The sequence below is a fragment of the Vanacampus margaritifer genome, chromosome 2 (assembly GCF_051991255.1).
Source record: "Vanacampus margaritifer isolate UIUO_Vmar chromosome 2, RoL_Vmar_1.0, whole genome shotgun sequence".
NCBI classification, from domain to species: Eukaryota; Metazoa; Chordata; class Actinopteri; order Syngnathiformes; family Syngnathidae; genus Vanacampus; species Vanacampus margaritifer.
In genome coordinates, this window is record NC_135433.1 from 50,419,476 (window position 1) to 50,431,752 (window position 12,277).

General features: G+C 39.9%; 1 protein-coding gene across 2 annotated transcripts in view; it reads left to right on the forward strand.

The window, feature by feature from the left end:
- LOC144043236 (myosin-10-like) overlaps positions 1-12,277 on the forward strand; it is a 60,530-nt gene that overhangs the window by 1,735 nt on the left and 46,518 nt on the right. For both annotated transcript variants that reach the window (XM_077556603.1, XM_077556604.1), the window contains exons 2-3: positions 624-1,001; positions 6,662-6,818. In XM_077556603.1, coding sequence (XP_077412729.1) covers positions 657-1,001; positions 6,662-6,818 — 502 coding nt within the window. In that variant the 5' untranslated portion in view covers positions 624-656. The remainder of the gene's footprint in view (positions 1-623; positions 1,002-6,661; positions 6,819-12,277) is intronic.

Genomic DNA, 12,277 nt, shown 5'->3' on the forward strand with positions numbered 1-12,277 from the left:
AATGGGATAAGCAATTTCTAAAAATGGATGGATGACATTTTTTAGCTGATGATCAAAGCTTTTGTATTGGATCCGACTAGATTTCCATCTTAAACTTAGGGGTGGCATGGATCAGTGTTAGAGTGGTCGTCTCCCATCTGTGAGGTTGTAGGTTGGATCCACACCCCTGGTGGCCATGTCGAAATGTCCTTGACAAAGACACTGAACCCCAATTTGCTCTCAATGGACCTGGCAGTGCCCTGCGTAGCAGCAGTCGACCATTAATGTGTGTGAATGGGTGAATGTGAGGCATTGTAAAGTGCTTTGGGCACCATATGCTGTAGTTGAAAGGTTTCAGCCCAATGCCAGCAATATGCTACACTCTATGTATTTTATATTGCATTTACATTTTTACAAATAAATAAAAACATTCTAAATGCAAATTTCCCTCCATATGTCATAATAAAAAAAAAAATATTTTTTTTTACATTTTATTTTATTTTTTGAAAAGTGCTGTTTTGTGGCCATACAATGCTCAAAAATAGCTTACAGGAAAAAAGTTACACGATAAAGTGATTAGCTAACCCAATGATTGTGAGTGTGCATTGCTGACATGTGTTCAAAGTTGTACTTGTCTCTTCTAGGCGGCCACATTGCTTTCGTCACCCCAACAAAAGATGTCGCATCGAAGTGCTCAAGAGGACCCAGAGCGATACCTGTTTGTGGATCGTGCTGTGGTTTACAACCCGGCCACACAGGCTGACTGGACAGCCAAGAAGCTGGTTTGGATTCCCTCAGAGCGCCATGGTTTTGAGGGAGCCAGTATCCGCGAGGAGCGCGGTGAGGAGGTCGTGGTGGAGCTGGCCGAGAATGGCAAAAAGGTGGTGATTAACAAGGATGACATCCAGAAGATGAACCCTCCCAAGTTCAGTAAGGTGGAGGACATGGCCGAGCTCACCTGCCTGAATGAGGCATCTGTGCTGCACAACCTGAAGGACCGCTACTACTCTGGACTCATATATGTAAGTAGTTCAGTGAAGTTTTTCATAACTGTATAATTTTCACAGGGTGATGATTAACCTTAAAACTCACCTTAAATTCAATGTTTCTCGCACACACGAGTTAACCTTTAGACGTTTATTATGCAATAGCTACATCTAATATTTATCAGTCTGTGTTTGGGATAGGATGGGACATTGAACTTCCTGACCACACATGTTCCACATGAATTGTGTTCATGTTAAACTATTGCTTTCTTCTATTGGAATTCTTCTCCTTGGTACCCATGGGTGAAATTCAGACTATGTTGAAGTACTTCATACTTTTCAAATAAATACTGCACTGTATATTCTAAACTCATGAAAAAAAATTTTTTTTTGATGTTCTATTTCTCTGATTGTGAGTGACCCATTATTTGGCATTCGGGAATAGAATGTAGGTTGGTTGTCACCTGAGGGAATATCATTCAGGGACTACAAAGAGTGTTGGAAAAATCTCAGACAATGCACAATCCTTTCACAGTTTATTTCATCAAAAGTAGAAAACTCAATTCAGATGAATAAAAACAATAACATTTCATTGTGTCCGAGACACACTATGTTTGTCATACATGCTACATTCATATATACAGTATGGCATACTGTACACTATACCCACACCCCCCCCCCCACACACACACATGCCATAAGTCATATCTGAGTCACAGTTCTATATAAAAGGCACAGATGCAGAATGCAAGTAGACTTTGCAATTTTCCACCTTCGTAGTCCTCCACCCCCCAATATTGATATTGCAAAGTAACACGATTGTTTTCACACGTCCTTTTTAAAAATATATATATTTTTCAACAAACAAGCAATTAATGAACCTTTAGTACAATAAACTATCATCCAGGATTCTAAGATAATGTCAAATGAAGTAATGTGAAAGTTTATCAAGTACAATTACAAGTGTAAACTTACTGTTAACTTACTAAATACGTTGGTGCGCAGTCTTGTAAGCGTTTCCCACAATATAATTCTGAAAATCAGTAAAAAGAAAAAAAAGAAAAAAAATCACACAACTAAAGTGCCGATAGAATATAACAATGTAAACAAATATGTGGCTTTAACATATCAATTAACATTTCCAAATGTTTTATGAAATATGACATGTAAACACGTGGACTGAACTTCTTAAACACTGAACTTATCATCCAGACCAGTGGTTCTCAACTGGTGGGTCGGGACCCAAAAGTGGGTCTCGCACCCATTTTGTGTGCGTCCCAGACAGCTTGTAAACAAGATTTCATGCATTCTTATTTTGGAGGTGTGCCAAGTTCCCAATTGAAACATATTTAGTAAGCAACAGGAAAACTTTGCTGTTTAGCCACTAATTTATGCTCTGAACAAATACAGTGAAGCTCAGCCTCTGGCTAGGAGATGTTATGGTGAGTAATATGCTTTTTGAAATTACATTTGAAAATACAAGATGCTCTTCTCTATACTGTTGTGTTTCCAAAGGCTATTTCTAAACAAAACCATAGCATATACAAAGTGGGTCAAGGCTTTGCAACAACTGGAACATGCGGGTCCCTGGGTGACAACATTTGAAATCTAGATTAAATTAGACAGATAAATAAATAAAATATACATATATGATGTTTACCAGTCTCCAGTCAGTAAAATTACTCCTGCTTAACTGTAAGAAAAATCTGGCCACAATACCTTCAAATTAGAGTAATAGGCAATAACTTCAATATTTTGATTTTCCTTGACCTATCTTCTACTCGGAGAACCCCCTTCTCCGATTGACTGACAGGTTTCAGTTAAAAATATCCATCAATTGCTTGTACAGGGCAGGCCAAAATTCCGAAACGTCAACGGGTCAAAATAACCGTGATGTTTCAAATGCCGACACTTGCCCTAAGAACTCAACAGTGTGAGCATAGGGCAGCTACTGCAGCAGTCAATTGTTTTTTTGTGTGAAGTGAAGTTACTTGTTATGGAGGATTTTAGAGGTATTTGAAGTACTTTACTTTTTTTGGGGTGAATATTCCACAAATATGCTGGCCACTTGTCAAGCTGCTAATTACAACACAAGGCATTCATTATTGTGCAAGTGGTAATAATGTTTTGACTTGTTAGTGTACCTGTATTTGTAGTTTACTGTATGTGTTTTCTATTAATTCTTATGTATTTTGCCATTTGTCATCGTAAAAAGCTTCATAAAAGACATCCTGGGATTCAGTGCAATATGTATTGTACTTTGTAGTCATATTGATCTGCATACATCCTCTGGCACTGGTCTGCTAAGGTTATCATGCGCAGTCATCTCACAGCTACTGTACTTTGAATCCCAATCCCCTTGTGGGGTCCTTTTTTTCCCCATCTGCTTCTTCTTCTGATACCAATAGGTGGCTCGGTCTGAGCTTTGTCATGGCACATGTTCAGCTTGGGATCTTGTTAATTTGTATTTTGGCTAAGACAAATTGCAAACATGTGTTCTTACTAAGTGGATTTTTTTTGTGGCAGGAAGAAAATGTCCTAGCTCAGTTGTTTGACTTACCTCCTCAGAGTTCAACTATATCCAATGCAGACATGATGTAAGCCCCCCTAAACCTTCCTCATGCCGAGGACTTACAATTTGTATGATGGCTTCCATATTTGGATCATAGCAAAGATATCTGACGCGCACCATCATTTAGGTGCTGGTCATTGTCGTAGCATCTAGACGGAATGAGCGCACACTTGGTTGGAAGGATTTATTTCAACAAGGTGGTGCGTCACAGGCTAATCAGAGCTCCACGTTGGGCTTGACCACAGTTAGCTTGGAAACAAGCAGGCCTTAATATTGTAAGATAAGCCCCAGCTGTCAGAAAGCATCAGCATTCTTCCATGGCAAAAAGATTGTCCTAGTGTCCATCTGTCTGCTGATGTGCCTTTCTTCTGCTCTCCACTTTAACGTGTTCACCTCAGTTCGTTTGCTTTAATTTTGTCTGTCCTTTTTCTTTCCTTCCCTGTTAGATAAGCTTATCAGTGAAGATGTTTCAAACAAAATTGTCTTTTATTCAGCATAATTTGCCTGGGGCTTCATGCTGTCTAATAAGATAACAGTTCTTAACACTCGGGTTAATAATGTGATCATTCATATTTGTGAACATATATCTTTAGTTATCAGTCAGACAGCCTGTTCTTAAATCCAAGTATAATAATCAGGAAACAGAAGCACTGTCAACCTCGCTGTCAGCGTGGTTTGATTCCATGCATAAAACGTACTGCACATTACGTCAAAGGCTGCTCTGTTGTGTCTTTTGTGTTGCTATGACATGTGCACATGGTCAAGTCTTCTGAACGCCACACAGACTAGTGGCATGAAGGCAGTCTGTTGCGCTTGACAGTGTGCCCTCTCCTCTACAATGGACAGCAGCATATCCATGTCCTGTCCAGAGATGGCAGATGGGGTCGGCTGTCGTGTCCCCTGTTGCTTGTGTGTGGCTCAGCTGTTACCAGGCCACAGGATCCCCTTCCCTGGATCTGATTTCATAGTGGAAATATCACCTTCCCTTTCCTGGATGGGGCTGGGCATGATGAGTTATTTGTACGGTGTGCTGCAGCCAGTGATAACAGAGGTTTGTCAATTGCCATTAGTGCCTTGGTGCTGTGAGATTTATATCATTTTTATCACTCATGCAAAGGACACAGCAGCTATCATATATTACTTAAACAACAATTGATGTATTTTTGAAATTTACTATGGAACTTCAGCTACAACTCTGCATTGTAGAGTGGAAGGGGGAGCGATTACACCTCTACACACTTCACACCATCTCCCCTATCCATGAGTCACTGTCGTGGCTGCAGATAAATGTCACATGGGAAATGTTCATGGAAATTGCATGTCATTTATATTGTATGTAAACATACCAAGTGATGCACCATGTCACAAATAAACATTCATGCCACCTCTAAATTGTAACCTGCATGTTTCCAAACACAAGCGAGAAATACAGTGGCCCCTAAAGGGTGAAAAAGGCTCAATATTGAAGTCATTGACTCTGGGAGTTGCAAGGCCTGGGTGTGGGAGGGAGCACAAATACTTAACTTAAATTTCATGCCCAATCTTAAACTGCTGCACCTGACTGTTTGACTCATCATTCTACCCGATTGTCCAGGTAAAAACAGCAGCGGTTCTACTCTACATGTCGGGATCAAGAAACAATCACTATCCACCAGGCACAGTCTCAGATAGGAGGAACTGTCATTCCTCAAAAAAATCAAGAGCTTGTGAGAGTTCCATCTGGTCTTCATTCTGTATGTCATCTCTCCTTATATGGGGAGCAAGATGTAAACAAAGGCAGCACTATGTTACACCACTACTGAACTGGACCTTTGGAAAAGCTATCAGGCTCATATCTTCGTTTCTACCAGCCGTTTTATGCTTCGTCAACTTCTTTCTACAGCCTTTCTCGTTTTTTGTCTGCATCATTTAGTACAGAACCATCACTTGTTTTTGATCTAGGGGCGCCACACTGAGCTATTATAGAATGATTTCAGTATGTTGTCTGGTTCCTGGGTGCCTGCTCCTAAAGTCCTGTCACAGTGGACTCTAATTACGATACACATGTCAGCATGTGTAACAGTGTGACGGTTCGTTGGGCAATGAACGGCTGGCTGCACTCTACTCTTGCCAATGAATGGCAGGGTGTCTAAACGTAGGAAGTAAAAAAATGAGGTCTCAAAATAGGTTGGCAATCACCAAAGGAGATTTTCCCAGAAACTTTTCAGTTACATTGTAACAGCTTTCACAAATTCTTCTGTATGGTTCTAGATGACACAGAACAAATTACAAAGGCAAACTTGACTTAAGTTTGCGTTATACTAAAAATGATGAGTTACAACGATCATAGACACTATACTTGTGTGGTGCTAAGTAAACAATCCTTGCCTCTGTGGCAATAAATAAATAAAGTTGACTTCTGATAATAATCACTATCACTAAAGGCAGACAACAAGACGTAGCTAAATATGAGGCACACCGTGCAAGAAGGGAGAAGAGGGGAAGATGGACAAGCCAATGCTAATCACCAAGGTAATACGTGTACAGTAAACTTTTCACAGAAGTCTGTCTAAAACCGCATTAGCGCAAAGAGCAACCAGCTATGAACAGCAAATTAGCATTATAATTAATACGTGTCTACAGCAGTCCTTAATGCAAGGGTGGTGCGTGTCACCTCAGGAAACGTGTTTTCTTTTGCCTGGTGAGAATAAGCTGTAATTCCCCATCCATTACAGTAGGTGGCAGTGGCATACTCATTGTCAGAATGTGCCAAGGGAGTAATAGCTATCAAGTGTAGGTTTTTTTTTGCCACCGAGCTTGTGCACTGAGAGCACAGAGCAGGAGCTATCAAGTGTAGTGAACAAATCCTTAAAGCGGAAGTCAAGTAGGAAAAAAAAATCTTAACAATAATATGTTCTATGTGCCCATATTTTTCATGAAGTATTTTTAAGTCTTTTCTGTATTCTTTGGAATGTGTTTCTTCTGTGTTTTGCTGTCACATACTACAGTTTATTCTGGAGTTACATATTTTAAAGTTAATGTAATTGTTCAGTATATTCCATGGCAATATGACTTAGTATATTTCAACATACAATAACACATAGTCGAATATTTTACTACAGCTCCTTCCATTTCATCTTTGCAGACGTATTCTGGCCTGTTTTGCGTGGTCATCAACCCCTACAAGAACTTGCCCATCTATTCAGAGAACATCATTGAGATGTACCGGGGCAAGAAGAGGCACGAGATGCCACCTCACATCTACGCCATCTCAGAGTCAGCATACCGCTGCATGCTTCAAGGTACGACTTTTGTATTGTCACTGACAAATGTGTGAAGACGTTCTTGTTCTGTCAATTTTATTGACTTTGAGAATGGGACATTGCTACCATGCATTACAATTGATTTGTTGATTTGCTTAGAAGGTGTGAATGCTAATTGTTAGAAGCAGATAAAAATAAGTGTTTTTAGCCAAGAGTCATTCCCGTGCAAGAGTTAAGATCACTTGCAGTGAGCATTGGGTTTACTGCATACTCCAGGAGATTAGTGTGTGAAGAAAGTGTTTAAAGTGTGTAAAACGTCACAAGGTCAGGGAGGATGTGACATTACTGATTATCTGGGAAGTGTAGCGCATCAAGGGATCATCAACATAATGTGTTTTTCACTTAATCCTATTGCCATTTGATCATCATTTGAAAATTGCTGTCAAAGAATGGAGATAGTCAGAGGAAGGCATGATAGCTCTGAAATGAAGCAACTAAGTCTGTATCAATGCGCCCATTCCTATTTGCACACCTCTTTGTCTTAAGCTACGCCGGGTTTAATTGGAAGTGTTGGTGCACAGCCATTTTCTGATCTTGCCAGAGGTGTTCAGTTTGATTCACGTTTGGGCTCTGGTTGGCCTACTGAAGGACATTCACAGAGTTGCCCTGAAGCCACTCCTTTAGTATCTTAGCTGTGTGCTAAGGGTTGCTAGCTTGCTGGAAGATTAACCGTTTTCAAAGTGTGCTTTCAAGAGTGCTGTGGAGCAAGTTTTCATCCAGCATGTCTCTGCACATTGCTGCATTCATCCTCCCTTCAGTCCTGACTAGTGTCACAATTCCTCCTGCTGAAAAACATCCCCTCAACATGATGCTGCCACCACCATGCTTGCCCAGGTGACTCATTCAAAACATGACATCTGGCATTCATGCTAGAGAGTTCAGTTTTTGTCTTGTCAGACCAGAGAATTTTGTCTCTCATAGGCTGAGAGGTGCCTTTGGGAAAACTCTAGGCGGTCTGCCTTGTACCTGGCTTACGTCGGACCACTCTACCATACAGGTGTGATTGGTTGTCCTTTTGAATGGTTTTCTTTTCATAGACTAACATTGGAGCACTGAGAGAGTGACTATTGGGTTGTTGGGCACATCCCTGCCTGGTTTTGTAGTTTTATATTTAGAATAAGTTAGCAATCCCTTCTTCTTTTTTTAAACATTAATTATGGTCTGTAGAATTTTGAGGGGAGAAAAAACATTTGATATATTTCAGAAGAAGGTTGGACTAAAATTTGGAAAAGGTTTAAGTGTTGCTTAGTGTGCTTTCTTAATGCACTCTATCATCAAATCATGCACGTGTATGTTTGGGGTGAAAAGGCTTCCTTCAGAAGCACAAGTTCTGTAGTGGAGAGGTTTCTAGAGAAAGTGACCGATGTTTAGCCAGCATCATTCTTCAAACTTCAAACTCTAAACTTTACACTTGAGTAACAGCTTGTAATTATTGTCCATCAGTGTCAGAGGTTCCACCTTAATGGAAGCAACAGTGAACGTACAGTACAGTCAGTGCACCCATGAGATGTCATGGTTTTCTGATGTAAATAAAAGAAAAGGGACCCAAAATGAATTACTTGGGAACTTCCGAACAGGTGCACTGGACTTTTTTGATAAGACCAGTACTTGCCAGAAATTCCTGCAGCTCATTGGTTAATTGGCTCCTGCAAAATGTTCAAAGTCCGAATTGTTCAACATTTTTTCCCATAGGAAATAATTTAAATGCAATTAATCCGTTCCCAAGCTCCAAAAACAGAAATTTCCTATTTTAATTTCTATTTATGTTTTTTACATTTACAGTACAATACAGTATTTAAAAAATAAAAAGTACCTTACCTTTTTTGTTGTGGTGTGATGGCATCAGTGGAAGATAAATGCTATGTTAATCAGGGATGTGATTTTTCCGCTAATTCGCGGAATTCCGCTTTTTTTATCTCCCGACAAAAAAAAAAATTGATTTTTTTTTTTTTTTTTTTTAGTAGTAGTTCATTGTGTATGCACATGACTCCGACAGATAACATCTTCTGCTATAACAAAGACATTTGTGGTATGCTCTAATATGAGTTACTTTTCATTTGGTCATGATACAATTATTTGTTCATGAAATTTGAACTCTTCAACATTATTTATGTGTTAACTTAGTAATCACATTAGTTAGATATGATGATATTCTCAGTGATAGTTTTTAAAAGCAAAGGCAGTTCAATGTTTTTGAATGTGACTGATTTTGAGTTGACTAAAACTGCCATTTTATATGGGATAGTTCAATATACATTGAAAATTTATGCTGTTGTTTTGTCTATTTCTTTGTCATGTGAGTGCATTGAAAGTACTTAAAAACACGGAAAACCCTGGACCTAGCTGGGTGCCAGCGGCCCCCAGACCCCCGGCTAAATTTTCAGATAATTTCACTTTGGTCAAATCACATCCCTGGTTAATGCTAGCTTTAGTTCAGTGCTGAGTTTGTGTATTTTACATTAAGCATATTGTTAGACTACTAAGCGGTATTTGCGTGCATTGTTTAACATATAATATATATATATATATATATATATATATATATATATATATATATATTTGCTTAGATGACCAATTGAGCAACACTTAATCCAAGTGTTCCACAAGTTGGGGTTTGTTTACATTTGTGAGAGAAATGTGTTCTCTTTATGCACAAAACACGAAACACAAAATGTATTGAAACACTGGTCAAGAACAGAGTTACTGACTGTACTGTGGGTTACCTGGACCGTCCCAACCCTATAAGACCACATATTTAAACCTCTCTCAGCCTATGAACATAATGCAAGATGTTTACCTCGGTATTGGAAAACTCCTGTGCCAGCCACCATTCTTCTTTGACCCCATTTTTCCCTGCAGGAGGTTTCATTCTTTTGAGCCCCTGGCCCACACAGGGGGAGTGGCACAGTAGCCAGTGGAATGAGGTCATCACTGTCCCCTCGATAAATACCATTGCCTACTACAGGAGTCATTTGGGGAGGAGTGCATCACCGTGGATACTGTGTGTGTGTGTGTGTGTGTGTGTGTGTGCGTGCGTGCGTGCGTGCGTGCGTGCGTGTGCATGTAGCGCGTGTGCACTGCAAACAAAATAACCATCTCCAGGAAACTCAGATAGATGTGTCACTTGTGTGACAGTGTTTTAGCAGGCACAAAAACGGGCCTTTTGTGTTACTGGATCTTCTTACACTTGTTGAATACGGCCACCACTCTGTGGAGTTCATACAGAAAAAAACGGGGCTTTTTTCCCCCCACATTCAAATCTCAAAACTAACTGCAACTCAAACAGCTGGTCCTACTCTTTCCCGCCCTTCTGTCTTCTTCACTCGAGAATTGTTTCATTCCTTATTTATTCTTTTTCCTACAACAAAATCCTCTGGCTTGGAAGAGAGGAATTTCCCACATCCTTTAAGGCATTTTGGTCCCCCCTTGCTTAACATGAAAAATACAACCACAGATCTGCTAGAACTGTTCTAGTCTCTTCAGCCTTATTTTCAACCCTTTTTATAAGAAAGCATTGAACGGGTAGTCTGGAATGTCCACATTTGTCCCTTTTAGGATATGGCCAGTGTTGCTGTAGTTAGGCCATTTCGCTGCTGACAATATGGTGAGGTGAACACTGGCGCTTTGCCATTCCCATACAAATCTGATGCTACAATGACTTATAATAGTTATTTATTGCCATATTTAGCAGGAATCTAGTTTTCTTGCTATAATACTGCATAGTTTGGGATAAAGGAGTCGCCCCCCACACTCTAGTTATTGTTGCATGCATTTTGTGGCTTTTTTGGGGGGGTGGGGGACATTCCGTTTTCATTTTGTAACTATCTTCAATGTTTTATTCTTTATTTTGACACTGCAATAGCTTGCAATATGATCACTGCTAAATAGTGAAGGGAAGTTGCATGAGGACAAGGAATATGTAATTGATGTCCCAGCTCTTTCTGCCATCTCACGCCAAATATCCAATTAACTCAATGAGTAATGTTGTTTAAAAAATAAAAAGAACATAATTTGCGCATTCTGATTTGGCGTTTGAGCCTATTTGTGTATCTTGCATAAGATACTATTTAAGAAGTTAGTATATTATTACATTATTATTTTTGCTTCATTCCCAAGTATTTTGAAAAGTTCCAAAATTTGTAGTTTTGGGAGCAAGATTGAACTATTAAGTTGAGATGGAGGATGCTGGAAAGTGACTGAAAAGCACCGAACAAGAGACCAGGAGTTATGCAAAAGCAAAAAAGGGCAGAGTTATGAGGGAAAGAGAGAAGGGGGTAGATGGGAAATTCAGAGGGGGCAGCCAGCATTGTGCTGCACAATGGAGGCTTTGTGCAGTCTGAAGGGGGCTGGGACCTGTGTGCTCTGAGGGTGCGGATGCAGACGGGTACTCCTAAAATCTCCCCTTGGAAACAAGGCCTTTCTCTGGGGCAATGAGGGCGAGCAGAGCCAGTGGAGGGTGCACATATTGTTTGAGTGACAAAACAGGTGTGGTGTGTCAGACTGAGTATGTGCGTGCATGTATGTGAGTGTTTAAAGAAGGGGTGTCCTAGTCTTCAAAAGGTCCGTCTCTTCAGGAGATGACTTTCAGACAAATGTGAGGCCTGTTTAAACAGTCTGTTGCTCACACACACTTACACACAAACACACACACTGTAATATATAATGGCAGATGCATCATTTAAGGGCAGACAGCTGCGGAAACCATACAGGATACGGTTATACAGTATTTCTGCTGTGATTTTTATAGCTTAGTCCTTAGATTACTCAGCATATACTTACACCTCAGTTTTCCCCCCTATTGTTAGTCTTTTTCACACAGATTTCTGAAAAGCAGATTCCCTGCTTTAGCAATGGGCAGCACATATATCGAATATTCAATGATACTGTATTTTACCAGTCTGGACTAGGTACACAATACACAAAAGGGGTTTTCCTGGCTCAAAATGAGGCAGAGGTGGTGTCACCCTGACTATGATGGGTGACTACCGATACCAGGTATCGGAAACAGTGCCAATACCAGTCTTATTTTAAGGTATCAGTACCCGCGGCAATGACCTATACCAGTATCAACCGCCCTCCTGCAGCCATTTTACGAGGACTTGAAATGAGAAATTATATGAATACAAAGTTGCCATTAATTTTTTGCAATTTTTTAACTACAATCATTAAAAATTCACCCACTACTACATATTAAATTGGAAATATAGTTCAGCGTTGTAAAACAATATTATGTTTATTGTTTGTACTGTGTTTTTAAGACTTTGGCGATGGCTTCAGCGTGCCACCTCTGCCTCACAACCAGAAAATGGCCATGTGTAACGGTTGCTCCATGATCTGTTTCTTCTTCAGTACATTGAAGTTTAAAAAAAAAAGAAAGCTGTTTCTTCTTCGGTTGTTGCTTTAGGTCTTTCCGGTAAACTGCTGTTGATAGTGCCTCC